The sequence below is a fragment of the Salvelinus namaycush genome, chromosome 6 (genome assembly GCF_016432855.1).
Source record: "Salvelinus namaycush isolate Seneca chromosome 6, SaNama_1.0, whole genome shotgun sequence".
NCBI lineage: Eukaryota > Metazoa > Chordata > Actinopteri > Salmoniformes > Salmonidae > Salvelinus > Salvelinus namaycush.
The window spans coordinates 32119774-32142794 of record NC_052312.1 but is presented as its reverse complement, the minus strand read 5'-3'; the positions used below and the strand labels follow the sequence as shown (position 1 = coordinate 32142794).

The following is a 23021-nucleotide window of genomic DNA, read 5'->3' as shown; positions in this document are numbered from 1 at the left end:
TGATTTGATACCATCAACACCCCAGTCGCCAGCTCACTTCAAGACAGATTTTTCCCGTCAGACCCTGAGTCAAACTGGCAACCCTCTGGTTGCTGGCTCACCTCTCAAATCACTAGGCTAAAAATAGTAGCTACATTATAGTGGCAGGCGAAAATAATGTTTTGTAAACCTATTCTGAGATTTACACAAATTGATCAAATGTCAGAGCATGAATAGAATAGACACACATTTAGAAGATACTACAGTAATCTAAACCCCTGGATTTAGAGAATAGAATGTGATATAGAACATGATAGCATAGAATGATAGAAATTGTAGAAATACATTTTAGTCTGCAGGGACCTTAGAGTAAATATATTTTTAATTCCAAACAAATACCACTCCTCGTTCTTTCAATATTTAAAAATAGATCATCCTTGGGATTAACAAAGTGCAGACAGCATTCAATAACTGAACATTGGTTTCACACAAAATGATAAATCAGGCAGCAAAGTCAAAGAAAGAGACAACAGAACAAAAAAAGGTGCCAACTGCAAATATTGCACATAACAAAATGGCAAAAGAGGCACACTTTGCAGAAAAAAAACTAGAGGTAACAGTTGATAATGGTGTATAGCCTTGTTAAATACACATTTATAGCTAGGTTCTCTTCAACTTCACGATGAGATTCAACTCGTGCTCTATTCACAACTGGGAAAGGTTTAAGATGGGCCTTGAAGTAAGTGACAGCAACTTAACACACAGGGGGCAGGATGCCATAATAAGTCCCCAATCAAATGCAACAGCTCTAAAATTACAAGGCATAAGCCATATAAAACGCACTATAACACTGACTTTCTTTCACGATATTGGAAGGACTCTTTCTGAAAGAGAGAATTACTTTGGTTTTGCTTAGCCATTTTAATGTTCCAGAATGAAAATAAAAGAAAGCGTGATATTTATTTTCTCCCAACTCAATACATTTGCTACTCTCAAAAGATGGAAGCCAAGAGAGAACCTGAGAAATGGGAGAGTCGGAGTTTGTCATAGCACGATGTAAACAAAAGTAAATTTAAATCTGAATGGAGGCATCGTAACATGCAATGATATCCATAAGAACCTAATACATAAGCCCAGCTAAATTATATCCTAAATGAATGAAAGGTATTGCTTGAGAACAGTTTGTTTTATGGCCCATAGGCATCAACACAGTTATAGCACACTTTCTTTCTTTCCAAAACCATGTTCCACAAAGTGCTAAATTTAAAGTTATTACAAAATAACCACAATAACTAAACCCATACCCAGTGAGTAGTGGGATGCATTTCTGGTAGTGATAAATCAAGAACAGTCTGTGTATGTGGTGACCATGTTCCCTCTGCGCTGTGTCACTGTCCTGCAGTGTTGTTTTGCTGAGCCCTGGAACCGGCTGTCCGCCCCGCCTGTGTGTCCATTAAACGAGAACATCTTCTCCATGTCCTCAAACACGTCATCAAAGAGTTCTCCACCAAAGGCGCCCTGGAAGTGTCTCTTGTGCCTGTTCTGGGCCTCCTGATGGGCCTCCTGATGGGCCTGGAAGTGGCTGTTGAAGGCCCTCTTGTGATGGGAGTGCTGGTTATGACCGAACAGGTCAGAGTCTCTGAACAGGTCATCAAAGTTGAAGTTAAAGTTCTGGTGGAAGTGCTGTCCACTCCTCCCACCTCCTGTGCCTGGCTCACCAGGGGAGGGGCCATGTCCAAACTGGTCATACTCCAGTCTCCTCTTATCGTCTGATAGTGTCTCGTACGCTGGCAAAGGAAAGGAAACATAAGTCTCTTGGTGGTGTCCACAGACATAAGAAAAACAGCAAATGCTTTAACATTTAAAAACTTCATAACTGACTAATGGGAATATTAAGATCAATAAAATTCATATTCAGTTTAGAGTGATTCACTCAATGTTAAGCATCTTTATGCGTCTTCCCTTTCTGTATTACACATGATTTCCAGTGTTCTGTTTGTGACACTCAGGTTGATGGTCACTAGATTCGATGCTGAATGTTATGGATTAAACTCATATCTGTGTATAGTGATTGATGCCAGACTAGACGTACAAGGACTGAGGACACAGTGATTATTATTGTATTGTCTGTGAACACTGCAATTCTGTAGCAGCTGACAAAGTCACTGGCCTTTTGTTTTGACTTCCTACAAGCCTCTCGGGCTGTTGTTCGCAGTACATTTAGTGTTGCTAATTAGACTATTGGGCCTTTCGGTGAAGGCCAGTTAGACATTCTCTGCTCCTGTGCGGGATATTGTTATTCCTGTTTGCAAACTTGTAATTAAACCAGATAGATTTTTTATTGATATTATCAATGACTGCTCTCCTTGTTCACCTGAAAATGTCTATTACGCTGACAATATCAAAAGATAGAAAAACATCTATTACTTGTTGAAATGTTTACAAAAAGTATTAATACAGTTACAGGATGAATAACTAACACTCCATCCAATACATTTGATGTGGACTTGATGTAAGGAGCCCTGATGTAACAGACAAGGGGAGTACGCAGAAGTTGACAGGACTCACCCTCAGCTATTTCCCTGAACTTTGCCTCTGAGTCAGGACTCTTGTTTCGGTCAGGGTGGTACTTCATGGCTAGCTTATGGAAGGCCTTCTTGATCTGGCGCTCGGAGGCATCTTTTGGCACACCTAGGATGTCATAGTAGTCCCTCTGTGCCAGTATGAACTCAGTTATCATGAGAATACATACTGCTAACATTAAGACTGACTGTGCTGTGGCCATATTGGTGGTTAGCACTTGCCTCCCTGCCCAGGAAAGAGAGATGTTTGACAGTTAGTTTACAGTTTGCTACTTACACAAGCAAATTATAAATGTAAAATTGACAAAAGTATAACTATGTAAGCATGTTTTAACCTGTACTGTAGAAAGGAAGCACGGCAAATCTGTAAAACTTGCTGTGTGACATAGGCTTTTCTTTTTAAAATCCCACTTTAGCTAGGGACATGATCTACAAATGTATTTATCCTAGTGAATAGATGGTTGAATCAGCCACAGAATGATCCAACCATTTACATTGTGTTTAAAGCAATTGGTAAGTCGGTTTAAACCATTGAAGGTGGATGGGGGAGAAAAAGAGTGTCAGAACAACAAGCACATAGAGCCTGTGAAAACTATGAAACACATCTGTTCTGTATGCTAATTCTAAGCAACAAAAAAAAAATCACAATAAAAGAGAGAACTTACCTTGAAAAGCACTACCAACAACGGCTCTTCTATCAGACGATAATCGCACAGCTGATCCGTAGGTGACAAACGATAGCAGGTTGCATTCCCGAGCTGTAACACCACGACTCGCAATCTTATTGGTTAATTCCTTCACCTACTGACTCGAAACACCACGATTGGCTGAAACTAGGGGCATGTGGATCTGTGTTGCATGCTTTCACTTCCGGTACACTCCAGCCCTGTTGGTGGCAGTAGGAAACGTGAAACCAGAGCAGAAGAAAACAAAAAGAAACCGTTTGCTACATTGTACAATAGCAGACTGGACTGTAAACAGATGATCTCAAGCTAGCGTCGCTGTTTAGGTGAATTAAAAAGGTAAGTCCTTATCCGTTTGACTTCAATCTTGATTACATATTTGCATTTCCATATAGTGTTATCCAATGCCAAATGTATATTTAGTGAAAGAGAAGTATCAAGCTAGTGTATTCCATATGCATTACCTATCACCAGAGTGAGTCACTTGAATTAAGTGCTGCACTGCTGGCCAGCAACAGAGGCAGACAGAAGACAGCTCCCATGGCTATTTATTGCAAACCAATAGCTATATTCTTCCTATCTAGAATCAGTACATGGAAAAAGTAGGCAAGGAAATCTCAATATTTTTTTGTATGTTGCTGCCTTTATTGGCAGAGTGTGACTCAGAGGGTGTTTACACCAGATAAAGGGTTCAGACCAGATTCCAAGGTTTGTTGGCTGTATAACTAACATTAAGGTCCCATGATGAGAAGTAGGTTAATGGTAACAAGCTTTGTGGTTTTATTCTTTGGAAGAGGCTAACCAAGACCTTTGGTCACCTGTTTGTGGCTTTATATCCTATACCTTTTACCTACGTTTACTATGGTAAAAAAATATCCACTTGGTCTCATAGGACTTTAAATCCCAGTTCTCTCTTTTCAGGCAAAGCTGTGTTTCTGACTTAGAGTTGTGTTTCCTGCTGTCCTGTGATCTAGGCTGTACTGCTGGATAAGCTAGTGTGGTGCTGTTCCCTCGCTGAACCCCCTCCCACTCCTGCCTCCTACTGCTGTTCCCTTGAAGGCCTCCACCCCCTCCTATCCCTCCTGGTGACCCCTGTGATGTCGTCCCCGTGCTGTGGCTTCCTGGCGCAGTACACCCACCATCACCTGGTCGCCTTCGTCCTCACCTTCTTTAGGTAAACTCAACTCCTGAACTCCCACCAGCCTTGTAGGGATCTGGTCTAAGACCCTCTGAATGTTCAGAGTTCTCATTCCAGCTCTCTTTGCCCTAAATGCTCTCAACACAAGCACTTAAACCAGAGCATACATACACATTTGATACGCAGGCTCACTTGTGCTCGTATAGGCCTACATCCTCCTTAAGTAAATACAGTTCTAAGCCAGAGGCCCCAACACGTGCTAATGCCTGGACCGGAGCTACAGTACTCACAGTCTTATACAGGTCTCCACTGTAATTACACTGTAATTACACTGGTTGTTATCAGAGTAGGAGAACGTGAACGTATCAGACAGTTGAGCAGTAAGAATCCGATTAATACTGAATCTGTCCCTGTGTTTCTCACATTACCTTTCCTGACCTCCCTACTCTGAACCCTGACCTTTGACCCCACTCAGCTGTGCCAAAGATTTTGTGGCTGTGCTTTCCAGGCCCTGTCATCAGGAAGTGAAGTATAGCCTAGAGTTCTTATTACAGGTTATATAGTAGTTGTAAACGGGTTGAGTACTGACCTACACACCAGCTGCTTTAAACAGCCAAACACAGCATTGGAAGGCCCTGGATGTTTCTGGTCCCTTGTTCTGCTAAGAATGTAACAGGGCTTTATTAAGTCTCCCCTCCCTCTCTCTCCAGCTATGTCCTCCTGCACGCCTCAAGGAAGACCTTCAGTAATGTGAAAGTGAGCATCTCAGCCCAGTGGACTCCCTCTGTGCAGAATGCCAGCTCTCCTGCCTTCTCACCCGGAGAGGTACGTACTCAGGAGGATGCGGATTCACTTCCTTGAATTATCCCCCCTTTTCGCCTCCCCTAAATGATGGCCTATAATGACTTAATTCCTGGATTATGACTTAATTCCTGGATGTCTGCTATTTTGCCTTAGTTTGCACTATTGGATTTGTTTAGTGATATCTTTAGATGCAGTCCTCAATATTTACTTTTTGTGTAGTGAATGAGGAAGTGTTATCACGTGTGGAGCTACTGATGAGTGCTCAAACACACCATGAAGTACAGCTAATACTAATGGTCAAATGGTTAAATAAATCCCTTTATTCAGATGCTCTGACAAAGTTTTTGTTTGATATGATATAACGTTTATTTATTGTGTTACTGTATGTATCTTTGATTGTCTATTCGGAATCTTCCTCCAGACATGGGAGGAGAATAACCTGTTTGCAGACTCCGATGAAGCCACTCTGTTCCTGGGTGTCCTCGACACCATCTTCCTGTTTTCCTACGCCGTGGTGAGTGTCAGGGCCAGCTGTGGTCATGGGGGGGGGGGGGGGTGTACTGGTAGTCTAGCAACAGTGAGTCAATGTGACCTAATCAGTCAGATCAGATTTACTTCTCTCTCCTGCCCCACACTGAAAGTTGACTGTGGTGTTCATTCGTGAATATTATCTGTCATTATCAACATGGATACAAGCACACTGATGCAGTCTTCTCACATTCCCTATTCTGACCTCCCCACTCTGAACCCTGACCTTTGACCCCACTCAGCTGTGCTAAAGATTTTATGGCTGTGCTTTCCAGGCCCTGTCATGAGGAAGTGACGTATAGCCTAGAGTTCTTATTACGGGTTATAATCTTGAGGGTATATAGTAGTTGTTAACAGGTTGAGTACTGAGCTGCAGTGGAGGGTTTGGCCGGGGTAGGCCGTCATTGTAAAATAAGAATTTGTTCTTTACTTGCCTAGTTAAAGCAGGAGGACAGAGTAAACATGCGTGTGTTGTTCAATATTCATGCAGGGCCTATATATGAGTGGAGTGATCGGAGACCGCATGAACCTCCGGTATGTCCTCTGCTTTGGTCTGTGTGGTTCAGCCATAGTGGTAAGTGGGGCATTGCTTTTTATATTTCATATACATCTACACGGTTGTTACATCAGATTTTTACAATAGGTACTTAGTTAAAACGTAGTTACTACAATAGTCATGTATACTGCAGATTCTGCATTTTGATCACATTACATTTCATTCTGCTCTATTGATGACGTAATCCAATATAACCTTCTGTTTTTCCCTCCTTCACTTCCCAGGAGTTTGTGTTTGGTACCCTGACTGAGTGGCTGCAGTTCTATAACATCTACCTGTACTGTGGCCTCTGGGTGCTGAACGGCCTACTGCAGTCTGCTGTCTGGCCCTGTGTGGTGGCAGTCATGGGGAACTGGTTCGGCAAGTCGGGGTGAGTATCTTATCCTTCTCTCTGCCATGACACTAGTATACTCCATCACTGATCATTAGGGCTGGGAATTGCCAGGGACCTTACGATACGATATTATAACGATACGATATTTGTTGCGATTCCCACAATTCTATATGTATTGTGATTCGATGTTGTGATTTTATTGCGATTTGATGTTCCAAACATATTGCTCACCATATGTCAGAGAGAGAGCCATGAGAAAACTCGTTTTGGTCAGTCAGGGAAATAAAAGTGCTGAAAACAAATGCGCTCCCTAAAAATAAGATGGAGAACAAGCTATGAAGGAAAAATATTGGAGTTTAGGTGCAGGTACAGAAAACTAGCGGAAAAATAATATTGCAATATTGTCAAAATGATCTGCATTGATCACTACTGATCAATGCCGATCACTCACACAGATTGAATAAGGCTCCCTGATTGTCAACTATCAGAAGTTGTCTTTACAAACAGTAGCCTTAGGGGATTGCTTTAACTGTGGGGTCGTTCCATATGATTTCAATCACTTTCTGACTACACCCCTTTTGATTTGCCAGAAACCTTTCATACAGGTTTGCCCATGGTGAAATTGGTCAGAAAGTAACATTTTAGACCTGAATGCCAAAACATTCAGGAGATAGGTGTTCAAAGTTGACCCATTTTGCATACTGTTACGTTCCCCAGCAAGAAAACCGAAAATGTCACGCAAACAGAAGGGGGAACTAACAGAGTCACTGACCAACAACCAAGATGAAACAGGTGGGGTTTCAGGAGAGGTTCTGAAAGACACGGGCGTGTCCACTGAAAGTTGACTAGCAACAACAACTGGAACCTAAAAGACACCAACTAAATTTGCCCAAGAGGCAATCAAAAGAAAAACCCACACCAAACTTAAAGACAGGAAGCAAAACAAAATCAGATAAGGGATTGTTTGTCTAGAGATCAAAATAGGAAGCGCCAACTAAAGGTGTTAACCCTCCACATCTATCAAGACAACTGAGGCACTGGGCCAGCCACTCTTAAATAGCACCTGGGCCAGGACAGGTAAAACACGTTCCCCTAACGTGATGGAAATTAGCACAGGTGTAACACATACTGACTAACGAGGTGACACCAATCGGTGCGCCCTACGTGCTAACAAGCTATACGTGCTAAAGTCCAACCTCAAAACATAAATGGAAAAAACAAAACCTGTAACAATACCCCACCCTACCATGAGACGTCCATGTCTTTATCTCTGATAGAAACGTTTGAGTTGAGTTTGATATAATTTAAAAGTTTACAGACGGCTTGTCAATCTAGTCTATGATTTATTTTTTAAACATTTTTAATAAAAAATACATTTTTTTAAGCATTAACGCCAATTATCTAAAAACACGTGAACTCAGACTTGACTCATTTTAATGTTGGAGCTTAGACCCTATTTTAAATAATCTAAGATCTTATTTTACATCGAAGGGGTGCGGTCAGAAAGTGATTGAAATCATATGGACAGGAAGTGATGTACTGATTTCTTCTTGGTTCTATTGTATTCTAGAAGAGAAGGTTCTAATTGAGTATTGTGTTGAGTATGTTGTATGTATTGTGCATGTTCTTTAGAGCGTTGTAACTGCTGTATGTCTCCTCCTCCCTCCAGGCGAGGTTTTGTGTTTGGCCTGTGGAGTGCCTGTGCCTCTGTTGGGAACATTCTGGGAGCTTTCCTGGCATCCAGTGTTCTCAAGTACGGATATGAGGTGAGTGCAGATGCACACAGATATTCATATTATAGATCTGCTCTGGGATTCACCTTTTTATAAGGTCTAGATGAAAAAGGGACATGTTGCATAGACAATACCTAGTATGGTCTAGTCAGTAAGTCGAGAAGAAAAGGTCACTACATTGTAGAGAAAAGTGAATTTATGCGGTATTGTCTTTCTCTCCACCCCTTGCTACATAGTTAGCTATATAGTCCATCTGTGATCCCAGGGAAGGAAACATGAAAGCACAGAGTATGAACAGCACAATTCACAATACAAGGCACCTCGGTGTTATGCTGTGTTTCTGCAGTATGCCTTCCTGGTCACTTCAGTGCTGCAGTTTGCCGGTGGGGTGGTGGTGTTCTTTGGTCTGCTCACCTCCCCTAAAGAAGTGGGTGAGTATTAGGTCCACGCATGCCCAGTTTCCCTCATTGATCTGGTATTGTCTCCCTATCATTGTATCGTACTGTACTCTTTCACTTCAAGTTTCGAGTTCTATTAGTCATGTGTACAGGATCCGCATGGTATACACCGTCCAATGAAATGCTTACTTGCAGGTTCCTTCTCGAAAATGCAACAAGAATAAGAAATAATAAAAAGATAAGAATACGAACATAAAGTAAATGGCTCGGTAGAATAGAATAAACATTTAAGCAACTTCAAAGGTCATCTAATTGTTTGTGTCAATTCTGTTGACATGAATCTTTATTGTCCCGTGAGGAAGTAAAACATTTTTTTTTTTTTTTATTATTTCTTTTTTTGTGAGGAAGTTGTAATACTGTATGTGGAATATGATATAAAGCTCATATAGCTACAATGTACTGTGTGACTCTTTTGATGAAGAGTGTCATTTCTCTGTCCCATCAGGTCTGTGTTTGGAGTCAGAGACAGGTCTGAGTCCAGTGGAGAGAGATGCAGACAGCCACAGGCCTCTGATGAGTGATGAAGAGGATGAGGAAGAGGAGGGGGAAGAGGAGGGATCGGAGGAGGTGTGTGACGGAGGGTATTACACCATCCAGCAGGGGGATGAGGATCCGCGGGAAACACCCAAAGCCATCGGATTCTGCCAGGCCTTCTGCCTGCCCGGGGTGCTGCCTGTGAGTGGGATATTACTAGAGCTCTCTGTGTGTCTCGAATGTCTCCCTCTTTCTCTCTCTGTCTCTTTCTCGTGATCCCTCTAACTCTGGCTGGCTGTTACCCACTCACTCTCTCGCACTCACCCTGCTATCTCCCTCTTTAATTCACCCCTCCCCGTCTATATCCCTTTCTATTTCTATATCTCTATCATCTTATCATCCTCCCTGCCTCTCTGCTATCTGCCCCTCCCTGTTCAAGCGTTTCCATTCTGTCTCTATTCTTTAGCTGACAGTTTTGTTTAGGGGGGGTGAAGACGCCACTAGTTGCGTTAGTCTCTTTCTCTCAACCTCTCCTCCCAGGACCTTGCCTGTGCAAATGGACCAATAAAGCAAGTATTGTATTATGGAGCATCTGACGATATGACGATTTTAGTTCTGGCTTTCTGTGATGACTCTGGTGACTGTCATCCTCTCTCCCCAGTATTCCCTGGCGTACGCTTGCCTGAAGCTGGTCAACTACTCCTTCTTCTTCTGGTTGCCCTTCTACCTGAGCAGGAACTTTGGCTGGAAGGAGGCCCAGGCCGACAGGCTCTCTGTGTGGTACGACGTGGGAGGCATCATCGGTGAGTGTTCCGGCCCAGGCCTAGTTAACACTAGCTGTATTGACTGGTTAATATGAATGACATTGGCATTGGTGTTGTTGACTGCGGTTTAGATGTGGTAACATCGTAGCTAGCTATGCAGAGTCATTTATCTATGCTGTCTAAAAGGGTCTACGTGGTCTACGCAAGCCGACGGAGGTCCGTTTGCGTCGCTCTCTACGTAGTTCCACGTACATTTGTGCGACTGAATTTTTGGAACGCGACGCAAACGGACCTCCGTCTGCTCCGTTTGCGTGGACTGTGTAGAGCCCTTAAGACGGGACTGGAAATTGTGTATTCATCTTCTGCTCTCTGTATCTCTCTCTCACAGGTGGTACGATCCAGGGCCTGATCTCAGACTGCATGGGGAAGAGAGCTCCAGTGTTAGCCGTCAGTCTGCTGCTGGCTATGGGAGCCCTGGTGGGGTACAGTCGTGAGTACTCCTTTTTTCATCCGCCTTCCTCCTTTTTCTAGCCCAAAAGATCTCACTATATTATTCATGCCAACATTCAATTTTAATGTGATCCCATTTATTTAAGAAATAGTATTCCCATTTTTATTTTTATTTTTTTAGGTCAGAGAGAAAAAATTGAAATTGTTCATTATTGTGTTATGTCAATTCTAGACCACCAAGGGGAGCCCTTGATGGGGGGGAAAAGAAAATTAGAACCATATCCCTCCCTGTCTCATACATAATCCACAAAAAACATGTGAATTAACCCTGTGTCGTCCCCCCTCAGACTCCCCTCCGGACCAGGTGGTGAATGCAGCTCTCCTGGCCACCACGGGTTTCTTCATAGGAGGGCCGTCCAACATGATCAGCTCAGCCATCTCTGCAGACCTGGGGCGACAGGAGGCCCTCAGGGGCAGTCAGGAGGCTCTGGCTACCGTCACCGGCATAGTGGATGGGACTGGGAGTATTGGAGCTGCAGCGGGACAGGTAACACACACTAGAGACCAAGAAAGTACACACACATACATACATACATACATACATACATACATACATACATACATACATACATACACACACACACACAACAAACATACATACATACATACATACATACATACATACATACATACACACATAAATATTAATGTTGAGTATTTTACCTTGTCCTCCAGTACTTGGTATCGCTGATCGAGAGCAAACTGGGCTGGATGTGTGTGTTCTACTTTTTCATAGTCATGGTAAGATCATGTGTCTAATCCATAATGTGAGACAATGTTCATCTATTCCGTTAATTGGTCACTAATTCTCCTCAGGAGCATCTTACATAAGGTACTGTGTTGTCCCTGTTTGTGACATATTTGGTCCTGTCGTGATTGCCTCACAGACGGGGGGCAGCATAGTCTTCATCTTGCCGCTGATCGTGACTGAGATTCGGGCCATGTGGAGGGACAGACAGGCACGGACACACCAGCTGTGAAGCCTTCCTCACGGCGGCCATGTTGTTTCCTACTCCTTCCCTATGGGGCCTACTAGCTGTCAGTCAATCAGACTATGTCCACTGATCACTACTGTAGTTGTATGTATAACATGTCTATGAATGTGTGTCCAATCTATGTATATATTTGGTCTGAAATACGTTTTTTTAAAGATATTACTTCAGCGCCTTTTACGAGTGGGGGCAGGGCCCTCTCAATGTTTGTCGTCCGAGATAGGAAGTTCCAAGCAGCTGTCAATGATTCAAATTCCTTTACCTGTTTACTGGAGAGTATAATGATTACTTGTATAGAATGATTGGATCTGCTCATTTGCTTAGTGGAGATCAGATTTCAAAGACACGCAAAACACACACTCACTGAAGTCCGTCACTCACTCTTAGAATCTCAGTCACACATCCGCTTGGTGGATCTTCAGTCATTGCCTGTAGCACATACAGTAGTCAGTGACCACGTTTACATGCACACAGTATTCTGGATAGTAGATCATTCATATGGGTTAAATAGTAACTGAAATATGGCCTATAACCTCTCACATGTAGCATAATATTAACTCCTGCAGAATTATGCATTTTTTTGCAGTAAAATTAGGCAACAAATGTTAATTTTGTCTCGGGAAGTGAGTGGAGAAATAGTATTTCTTTCAGCATCTCTTAAGAAAATTTGTGTGTACCGTAATGTGTTATCTTTGATGCTGTTATGCAAGCAGCCAGTCTTATCATAAATCTATTTAATCGTTTTCTCAGCTTTTAATTTAATTAAAACCGGTCAAACTGATGACTTTTGGACATTTTGCACAGACCAATCGTTCCATTGTTTTTGGAATCTTTCCACGGTTCTCCCCGGTCGCTAAACGAAACAGACAACTTTACCGGTTTTAGCTAGATTACTACTGCATTCATTCTATCGATGTAAGACATTATTCTGGTGAGCACTACTTTATTTGGTCTTCTGGGACAACAAGTTATGACAAGAGAAGCTGCATGTATCTAATAATAGTTGGCAAACAAATGGCCTACCAATTGTCAGTAATTATAAACAGAAAGTGTCTAAATTAAGGGTGAAATTAGCGGGTAGGCTACACGGTCTAATACGAAGCATCAGCAAAACTTTTTCGGGTTATTGTAAACGGGATATGATGTTTACGTGTGTCAACCCACTTGAGTACCCCGAATAATAACGGAATATTGGTGTGCATTTAAACGTGGTCAGTGTAAAAAAGTACGTTTGCCGAAAAAGTTTTTAAGCAGCTTTTTAAAGTTTTAAAGATTTTATTTATTTAAAGAACAGTAAGATTACATCAATGTAAAAAAAATTGTCTTATCAAAATGAGTTAAAAGTATACTGATTTTATTTACTGTAGGTACATAAATTAAAACGGTACAAGTAGTTCTCCTGGTTGGACTGGGATCAGTTGCTAAATTACTGTAGTGGTTTTAACCAAGGTCACAAGTGCATTTCAGCTGGTCCAGGACCTGCTAAACTTAATGAAATGGAATGTGTATTTAATTGTATCATTATCGAATGTCTTAATCTTAATCTTCTTAATCTGTGATGAATGTTAATTTTTGTTCTCCATATGTGCACTTTAAATTCATATTTTAATGAGCCTATGTGATTTCTTTTTTTTCCAGAAAATAAAATTGACTTTTTCAAAACTGTTGACTCCTATATTTTATTCTTCACTAGGGAATTTACGATATATTTTGGGAAACCATCTCAATGAATTTGAACTTCAATGACCTAAACTGTATTCACACAACTGACTTATTTGTAGAAATCTCATAAAGCAATGAAACCAGCATTTAGAAACATTGAATTAATTGTCATATTTGGCAGGATGATTTATTTTCACATATAAAATGGACACAAATTAAGAGGATCTGTTCAGAAGGACTTTCGCGGTAAATTACTAATGGGATAGACACCCTGTAAGGCAGGAGTGGATACATTCTGCTCAGCCTGCTCAATCCTGTTACAGACGTGTCACGTCACTTCAGAACCACCAGGAGGAGCCTTTAAGGCAAAAATAATACCATCAAAATATGTGTCGTATTAGTAGGCCTAATTTTTTATTTAACTAGGCAAGTCAGTTAAGAACAAACTATTATTTACAATTACGGCCTAGGAACAGCGAGTTAATTGCCTTGTTCAGGGCAGAACGACAGATTTTTACCTCGTCAGCTCGGGGATTCGATCAAGCAATCGTTACTGGCCCAACGCTCTAACCACTAGGCTACCTGTCACCCCTAATATAATTAGGTTTAATATAATTAGTAGACTTAATATGTGTAGAATTAGTAGGCCTACTAGATTTTCCAGGTGTTGACACTGAAGACCATATTAATGTACAAGGGGGTAGTAAATTATGAATGAAGACGAGTCTAAACAAACAATACTTTTTGGTATATTTATATCATTTATTTACATCTTTAATAATCTGAAACATACTGTAACAAATTAACATCAAAGTCAACAGTGCACCAAAAACCGGTCATTGAATCCTCCACAAAAACATTCACAATTTTGAAATGTGTCATTTTATTTTCAAACTATTACCAAACCAAATCAAAGCTAATAGTCTGTTCCCATGTAATTACATTGTAATATACTTTGTATACATTAACCATTATCTTATCAAAAACATATCTGAGGATATTATCCATTCATGCATATAAGGCATGCAATACTATGTTTTGATATACCTGCGATAGACAGGTTAATTAGATTTAGATCAAAGTTTATTTTGCCACTGTGGGACATACTATGGGCCAGGGGGGATGCAGGATTGAGCAGCCCAGTAGCTGTGTACAGATCTATGATCATTAACTTATCACAGTTCGCTTGCCAAGGGAATTCTGGGAAACCAGTACAGTCAGTAATATTACGACTGAGTATTACCTTGTTTTAACACTGTTGTAATACCAAGAAAGCACCTACTATCTATTTATCATTTTGTGTCCGACCCAAACTATGATAGCCCATAGTCTGTGTCCCAGTTCAGCAGTGAAGGTTTTGTTTTTTATAAACACTTCCCCTTCCATGAGAGTAGCTCTATAAAATCAGAAATATAGAATTATCTTGTCAGTAAATGTTTTAGTGCAAAGACAGTTCAACAATACACATAAGCAATTCGTTTTACCGAAAGGGTATTTCGAATTATTTCCCTACAAAAACAAAATATATAGTTAAAAATAAGTTAACAGACTTTTAAAGATTTGTTTTGAACACGTTGAAAGACAGGCGCATATATACCTGAATGCACATATAGACTCCAGTCCAACCACACACACAAAACAACAAAAACACCATAAAATATTATTAAATAAAAATGGATAATCGATTCCATTTGTGAGGTGAAGTGTGTAAACGGAAATCAAGACGTTCTGTTGACATGTCTCTCTACGTTGGCAAGTCAAGAGGGCGGTGTTATAAGGACCTCTTTGGATCCAGACAAAAGCCCTCTAGAACACAGGCCACTTGTCTGGCTATAGAACCACTTTGATTCAGGGTCTCGGACATCATTCTGTTGCTGTCTATTAATAAAGTCCCTGCCCCCTATCCTCCATTCTGTCTAGTTCTGGGAAACCAGTCAAAGCAAAGCAAGCCAGAGAGCTAGAGATAACAAAGCTCAGGACTCCCAGAGGACTTGAGTTTCCGAAGTCCTGCTTTGAGCTGGAATGGGCCTATCACGCTGACACACTGACTATTTTACCTGATGTGTAACTAAAGCCTATGGTCTGAACCCGCTTTCCCACTGAACCAGCTATGAACAGTAATACAAAAATTATCTCCTGTAGTTTCCAACAAATAGGTTGTAATTATTTGACCATTTTTATTTTGTATATCTTTTTTCTATTATTTTCACTTTTTATGTCAATCGTTCAATGAGGTAGGTAATCCAGATTATGGCTATTTCTTCAAACATGACACATTTAGGGAAAGGCACTCCCTGTAGGATTGCTATTTTTGCCACTATTATTTACAGTATTGCGATGTGACTCTGGCTATGGAGAATGAATGGTATAAAGTTTGGAATGTAATGCCAATGGATAAATCTGTGATACTGTATGTTAATCACAGGTATATCTGAGATGTATTTGGAGATGCGTAAGGCATGTGGATTTCTATGGCTATGTCCCTTGACTCAAGCCAACGCTTACAGATGTCTCACAAATCATATATGTTTTCATTTTTTTGGTCAACTGCCTCAGGTGTCACAACAGTCTAGTATTTAGCACAGCAATGGAAATGTGTTACAGCTCAGCTCCTCATAAAAATAATCATTTACTGACAGAACTTGGAATGTTCCGTATGCATTAAGGATCAATGTACTTTTATGAAGTCCAACACCATTATAACTTCAACTCCAAATAATGTCAATGCTACATTACCTTCATACAGAAAATAGTTGTGTTCAAAACCTAGAGGCTGTCATTATACAAAGACAAGAGTAGAAAGGGATATATTGTAAAAGGGATTTAGCCAACAAAAGCCAACATACAAGGTATATTCAGTTTTGTTACCAAACAGTTTCCAAGAATATGTTTTAATACCTTAATAATATAAATTGGGCAAAATTAAGCAGGCTAAATAGATCATGGAAAGATAAAGGGTGCTAAATAAAAACATTTTACAATTTTATTCAGTTTTGTACTGAAGTACTTGACGAATTTTACAGAGACGGTGGTGCCAACGAGGAAGTGTATGTCTGCCATAATAACAATGTTTGAGAATGAACTTAAGCTAATTTAATCTTGTTGCCTACTGACACCTTATATCACTCTGTAATACTACTCAAACCAAAAAGCTGATATGACGCTTTAGTATCTTGTTAAGAATAAAACAATTACCGTAATAAAATACATATATTGAGAAGCATTATTACTCAATAAGATGTACCATTATCATAAAAGTCCCTACCGATGGGCCTGATAGCCTAAGTGCTGGAACTTCACCGTTGACCTTTGTACCCTAGGCTAATCATGGTCACGTTGCCAATTTGACCTGAGGTGACCCCGGGGCCTCTTACTCGAGTGGCTGATACTTTTACAGCCGTGGTGAAACTGAAGACGACACGTGGAGTGAGGTCAGGAGTAGGTGAACTCCTCTTATCAAAACTCTGAGAGAGGCTGTTAGAGAGTGGGCTGAGGTGGTTAGAGGTTAAGAAATACTATACCAAGGTTACTGTTGGAAGAAGTCTCTTACAACAGAGCCGTTTAGGTTTTTTCCTGATGAGTGTATTTGAACTATTTCACAGTATAATCTAAAGCTTAAGACAATCATACAAGCTTAGGAAATATAGATGAAATACAGCTATATAAATATATATACAAACATATCCATCATTTCCACTCAGAGATGTTTCACTCTGAGAGGACGTTAGTTAGCTTCCTTGCGCGGAAATCAACAGAGTTTGTCAGGAGTTTTTAAGACATTTTGTATAGCTATGAGCTTTTTGACAGTCAGAGTCGCTACAGAAAGCTGCAGAGATTATAAATGCATCTTAATGAGTTGATTTCCAAACGAAGCATGCCCACTGAATGGTGCTCTTTCTTGGGATGCGTTTACTGCAGGGAGGACCGTTTGTGGTGCATGGCCCTCCTCTTCTTCACAACAAAGAATTCTGTGGATGACCAGCAGAGAGAGAGAACAGGTGTTAGTTCCCAGTCCCAGTAATGTAAGGGAAATAATATTTGCATCCCAAATGGCACCCTGTTCCCTGTATAGTGCACTAATTTTGACCAGGGCCCATAGGGTTAAAAGTAGTGCACTAGATATAGAGGAGAGGGTGGAATATGGGACACACACAACAGGCTTTGTAACTGGGAAACTGTTTGGAAAAATGGCATAGGTAACACAGTGTTGTTGTAAGGCCTGAAATACAGTGCTTTTGCAAGCACACTGAGGTATTCACTGCTGTCACTCAAGGGTTATTAACAGGTTAACAGGTTAATAACAGGTTCATATGAAGTTCAAAACAACCTATAAACTTCTATTATCTCTCTTTAAATGAAGACCTCAGGGCTTGTGGGTGTAATAATAATAATAAAAAATATACAAATGTATTTATTATTAATTTATTATCATTATAATGATAGTCAAGTTAACCTTTGGACTCCAACATTTTGTAGGCTACTAACTCTCTATTGCCTTTTTTCGTATGGTTTTTGTACCAAGCCCAATAGAAGGAAAATAGGGGGAAAAGTGCAGCACCTCTCCCGTTCATTGACACTGACCTGTTATGGCGGCTTGTCTCCGTTTGACTGCTCCTGCCTTCTGGATGGCCACCATGTTCTCCTGCCTCTGGATCCTATAGCTCTCCCTGGTGGTCACCTCCAGGTACTCCTCTCCATAGCTGGACGACCCTGGATACGATGCCGGTGCCAGCTTGACATTCTCGCTCTCTGCCCTCCGCCCGGCGATGCCAATCACCGGCTTCTTTACCACACAGCTGTGGTAGAACGCCGGCACATCCTGGCACTTCATCTCCTCCCACTCCACGCGGGCGCCGTTGGTGGCCGGCCGGCCGGTGTTGAAGTCAAAGTCCCAGCGCTTGTTGGCCAACTCCACGCTCATACACAGGTGCCTCTGGAAGTCCTGTTGCAGCTGCTCGTGGTCCACAGGCCCAAACAGGTTCCTCCTCACCGGGCCCTGGGCCCTCCGCTTCAGCGCCTCCATACTCCCACAGACCAGCATGGCCCCATCAGATGATAATGATGATGCCATCTCAATGTCCCTGAGAGAAAGGGAGAGGGTTAAAGGTCAGGTCTCTGTTTTTCTATGAGGTGTGGCCCAGGTCACTACTGGTGTGGCCTAGGTTTAGACACACACACACACACTCATACCAACACACACTAAACACACAGAACACCTGTTCTGTTCAGCGTTTGCCCTTTCGGGGCATCGTTGAATTTTATGTGATCAAACACACATGCCCTACCTCCCTCAAACTCAACTCTGGACCTTAAAGCCAGTTCCACTGCATTTTCCCCCTCTAATCAGGGATTGATATAGACCTGGGACACCAGGTGTGTGCAATTAATTATCAGATAGAACAGAAAACCAGCAGGCTCCGGACCTTGTAGGCTAAGAGTTGAGTACCCTTGCCCCACCTAACCCACTTGGTCTCTTAGCATATGGTTAATTACTCACACACCAAATAAATCTCCAGCATCCATAGAATCAGAATAGAAGAACACCTGAAGTATGTAAAAACTGAACCTGCTCCACCTGCTCTGGTCTCTGCTCTGGCTGCCAGAGGTGAGAGGTCAGGAGGAAAGGTCACATGGTGCGGCCCGGGAAACGTATGGAGAATGTTTCACCTCATGTGAGAATGTTTTATGTGCTCTTCTAGTCACCCCATGTAATTACAGGGATACATTCGGAACTTCAGGAATGTTACATGTTTTTGTCATTTACGAGTTACAACCGTCCAATACTAGTGTTTTAAATGAACACGTTCTTATTTTTAGTGACACGCAAACATTCTACACACCAAGGAAACCTAGACTTCTCAAGAGTAGGAGTGCTGATCTAGGATCAGTTTAGCCTTTTAGATCATAAGGAATATGATTATATGGACAGGTCCTAGATCAGCACTCCTACTCTGAGAATCTTTGTGAATGCAGGCCCTGATCAGCTTTTTTATTTTTTATTAATAGGTTCAAAATCACATAATTTCCCACAGCAATTCAATAAAAAAATATATAGCAAGTAAACCATTATACAGCATAGGCCTACATTACAACTTCCAAAGTCTAGAAAATATTCATTCAAATCCAATAGATCACATGTAACAGTCTGAATTTTTTAAATAAATACCTGTTAGGTTGGTCAGATTTGCCTTGCTGAGTCTATCCCTGGTCTATAATGAGAACTTCCCTTCCCTGGCCTTTCTTATCAAAGTTAGAAACATCTAGATCTTTTCTTATTATTATTTTGCCTCCTTGAAATACAGTTTTACCCGCCAGAGTGTATCAGTCAGTTACCCACTATCAGCATCAGTGAATGGGAAGGAAGCACACTAAAAAAGGTGTGCCACACAGGCAGTGAATCATTTCTGCGCCTTTGCTTATCTAAAAAATCGTTACTCGGTGGGATTGAGAAAACTTTACAGCGTCTGGGATGCAACTACGTCTGCATTAAAATGCCAGCCCCCTCATACAAAGAAACACGCTTGTGTAACAGAAACCATTATTCCACATTGTGTACATGAGGTTTTATGCATCAGATGGACAACCTTTTCAGACGTTCATCTATGAAGAAAACGCAAAGAAACAGCCAAATTGAAAATAAAACGCATACCAAAAAAATTATAATAAATGTATGAATCAAACGGGTAAAATAAGATTTTTTAGGATGTTGTACTTTGAGAGACGCATACACTATGCTGGGTTGCTTGGATGACTCAACTGCTGGGTTGCTTGGATGACTCAACTGCTGGGTTGCTAGGATGACTCAACTGCTGGGTTGCTTGGATGACTCAACTGCTGGGTTGCTTGGATGACTCAACTGCTGGGTTGCAGGCATTCGGTCACTTAGTTGGGTTGTTTTCTTTAAAAATATCAAGGTTGGGTTGTTGATGCTGGGTTATTGATGCTGGGTTATTGATGCCGAGTTAAGACCGAGCGGGTTAGATCAGAAGACTGGAAGCATAGCTTTAGTAGGGACCTAGATTTCAGACACTTGGTGACCAGTGAGAGTAAATGTCATTCCGGTTCATCTGTTCTGTTGTATTGTTATTAGGAGTGTGAACGTTAACATGTTTAAATGAAATTGGGATCTTTAACGTTAAGAAAAATCCCTAAATGAAAAACAAAGAATTCAGCATGTGTTCTGTTCAATATTTACCCAGTGCTGGGTTACCAAATAACACAACTTGGGTTGTTTTTAACCCAGCATTTTTTTGAGTGTAAGAATCTTAAGGAGAACAGGGGCGAGAGCCAGGGAATTGATGAGGTGGAGGTCGACTCAATTGAGCATTGCGCAATGGCCTGTCAACTGTTTTAAAACAAATGTACAGACTTAAACTGGGAGTTTTTACATTATATTCGTTGCTCTCTAGCTATAGATATTGAATATCTTATATAAAGCATAATCATAAAGTGAACAGTAGGACTAGTAGGATATAGGTTAGGCCTACTATGCCAAAGATGCCTATTCTCTACATTGCGTTCGTGACGCAGTTTGATCAAATTCTTAGCCTGTTCCATGAAGAAAAAAAGTTTTACGTAAAATCCTTTGATTAAAATAAGTCTTCTTTCCAATAACATATTTTCATGAAAATAAAAACATTATTCTAAACGAATATAAACTGCCATTCCCTCAACAGCAACAGCTCAACTCCTTGGAGTGAAAGTTGTTTGCGACGAAAAAGTGGGCGCGGTAACTAGATCATTTACAACTCTCTGGAATCCCCAGACCCACACAAACGTTCTCAATCTCCGATCATAATTGTGCCCAACTTCTCCAAATAGGCGATAAGAGGAGAAAAACGTTGAAACTCTACCACAATTTAAGATTACAGCACTCGATATCATTGCCAGATGTTAAAATAGATTCAAAGTAGCCTTATTTTGAACATAACACAGAAGAAGTATAAATCACAGATGACGCAGTTACATTCGCATACTACATGAGATGTTGGTCAATGAGATGCAACAGAAAAAATACACATTGACAATAAAAACCCGAACAGCACAGATTTGCCTACTGTTTTACTTTGCAAAGTCTGAATAAGAATAATGCAAAACTTCTCAAATGTTGCCAATGTGACTTATCTTACCATCAGTGTCCAATGATGCACTCAAATCTGAAATAATGTTGCGAATTCCTGACGTTGTGGGTCAAAATTGACGCGCCTCACCGAAGTATAGACTGATGCTCTTCACTGTCCACGGTAAACTAATATCACACTAATATCACCCAGTTATTGCGCTCTCTTGTCCCCTTATGTGACTTGTTTGTTCCTAGAAGGCAATGGGACGTCCTACCGCCACAGAAGATTTAATCACGTGATAATCACCGCTGAAGACTTAATCACGTCATAATCATCATAACAATCGGGTTTTTGGAGCTGGACCATTGAGCTGGACAATGCCCAAGGAAAACACCTTTATATAAATCAGTGATTCAATCAATTTCATCCAATGACACAAAGAGTTGGTATAAGTGCGCATCCTGGCATTGCATTCTTAATTAAATACACTCTTTGAAAAAAAGGTGCTATCTAAACCCGAAAAAGGTTCTTCGATGGTCCCCATATGAGAACCCTTTGAATAACCCTTTTGGGTTCCATGTAGAACCCTTTCCACAGAGGGTTCTACCTGGAACCCAAAAGGGTTCTTTCTACCCGGAACCCAAAAGGGTTATCCTATGGGGCCAGCCAACGAATGGAACACTTTATTTCAAGACTGTAGGCTAATGTAAAATCTGGCATGCAATAAAAATCATCTTGGTACAGACTACTTTTTTTAAATCAACCAACACATTTTCTATGAGTTTTTCAATATATTTCCTACCTCGTTTTCATTATAAGGACGTTTTGATGTTCGGTTGTAAGATTCGAACTGCGCGCAAAGATTTGTTGCACTGTGCCAGAGTTCTCCTCTCTAGGTAAAATATCTTGGACCCATTTACCCAGCTCTTTTGAATGTGACACATTCTTATGTTGGCATTGCGTCACGTTCTGCCTTGGCTCGGTTCCAAGACCACAAGTCACGTTGAATTTCAACGTGAGCTAGTCAACCCTCTACTCCATTTTGTATTTTTTTCTCCCGCAGTTTAGCCTACGTTTCATTTAGGTACAGTCATCTCCCGCTCAAAAAGTTCTCAATGGGACTCAGACTAGGCACACAATGTTTTTTTGTTGCTTTGTGCCATTTTCAAAAAGTTTGACCCATAGTTGATATTACTATTTAGGACAGTAGGTTACATATCAAGCATAAGGTCCATGTTAGTCTATTACGTTAGTCAAGTTAGTCTATTTGAATCTATTGCGCTATCTGTTAGTATTAGTCAGAATTAACATGAATGACTTATTCTAACTAACATTAATTACAATGTTAGTGTAAATAAACAAAAATTTAATGAAAATGAATTAAAACATGTGAAAAGCTTTATTAATACACTATTATAGTAGGCCACATATGGACAACAACAAGGCTGCGTTTACACAGGCAGACAATTCTGATCTATTTTTCACCAACTGGTCTTTTGACCAATCAAATCACCTCTGAAAAAAGAGCTGATGTGAAAAGAGCTGATGTGATTGGTATTTTTACCAATCACATCAGCTCTTTTCACATCAGCTCTTTTTCAGAGGTGATTTGATTGGTCAAAAGACCAATGAGTGAAAAAAATTCATGGTAAAATATCAGATTTGGGCTGCCTGTGTAAACTGCAGCCAAAGTGTCATGTTATTATTGATGATTTATGTCTTGTTATACCTTTAATTTATGTGTTTAGTCTCCTGGTCTTA

At 40.8% G+C, this 23021-nt stretch overlaps 3 protein-coding genes across 4 annotated transcripts; 1 reads left to right on the top strand and 2 right to left on the bottom strand.

The window, feature by feature from the left end:
* Positions 1-339: 339 nt before the first annotated feature.
* LOC120049884 (dnaJ homolog subfamily B member 9-like) lies at positions 340-3348 on the bottom strand. Its single transcript, XM_038996367.1, has 3 exons — positions 3227-3348; positions 2548-2787; positions 340-1766 (listed from the first exon to the last, which is right to left on the bottom strand). Exons 2-3 carry the CDS (start codon positions 2762-2764, stop codon positions 1321-1323), a joined length of 663 nt encoding a protein of 220 aa, XP_038852295.1. The 5' UTR covers positions 2765-2787; positions 3227-3348; the 3' UTR covers positions 340-1320.
* A 99-nt stretch (positions 3349-3447) lies between these two features.
* Positions 3448-13191, top strand: LOC120049883 (sugar phosphate exchanger 3-like). The gene is made up of 14 exons (XM_038996366.1): positions 3448-3583; positions 4219-4418; positions 5093-5207; positions 5608-5700; positions 6205-6288; positions 6495-6640; positions 8274-8370; positions 8684-8768; positions 9241-9470; positions 9931-10072; positions 10422-10523; positions 10831-11030; positions 11219-11284; positions 11431-13191. Exons 2-14 carry the CDS (start codon positions 4342-4344, stop codon positions 11521-11523), a joined length of 1530 nt encoding a protein of 509 aa, XP_038852294.1. The 5' UTR covers positions 3448-3583; positions 4219-4341; the 3' UTR covers positions 11524-13191.
* Positions 13192-13945: 754 nt separating this feature from the next.
* Positions 13946-22188, bottom strand: LOC120049881 (cyclin-dependent kinase inhibitor 1C-like). Of its 2 annotated transcripts, none has more exons than XM_038996362.1 (3): positions 22063-22188; positions 17779-18278; positions 13946-17165 (listed from the first exon to the last, which is right to left on the bottom strand). In XM_038996362.1, the coding sequence occupies exons 1-3, from the start codon at positions 22071-22073 to the stop codon at positions 17107-17109; spliced, it is 570 nt and encodes a 189-aa protein (XP_038852290.1). In that variant the 5' UTR covers positions 22074-22188; the 3' UTR covers positions 13946-17106. The 2 variants fall into 2 exon arrangements, with proteins under 2 accessions (XP_038852290.1, XP_038852291.1); XM_038996363.1 differs by lacking the exon at positions 22063-22188 and adding an exon at positions 21327-21563.
* Between the last annotated feature and the right edge of the window lie 833 nt (positions 22189-23021).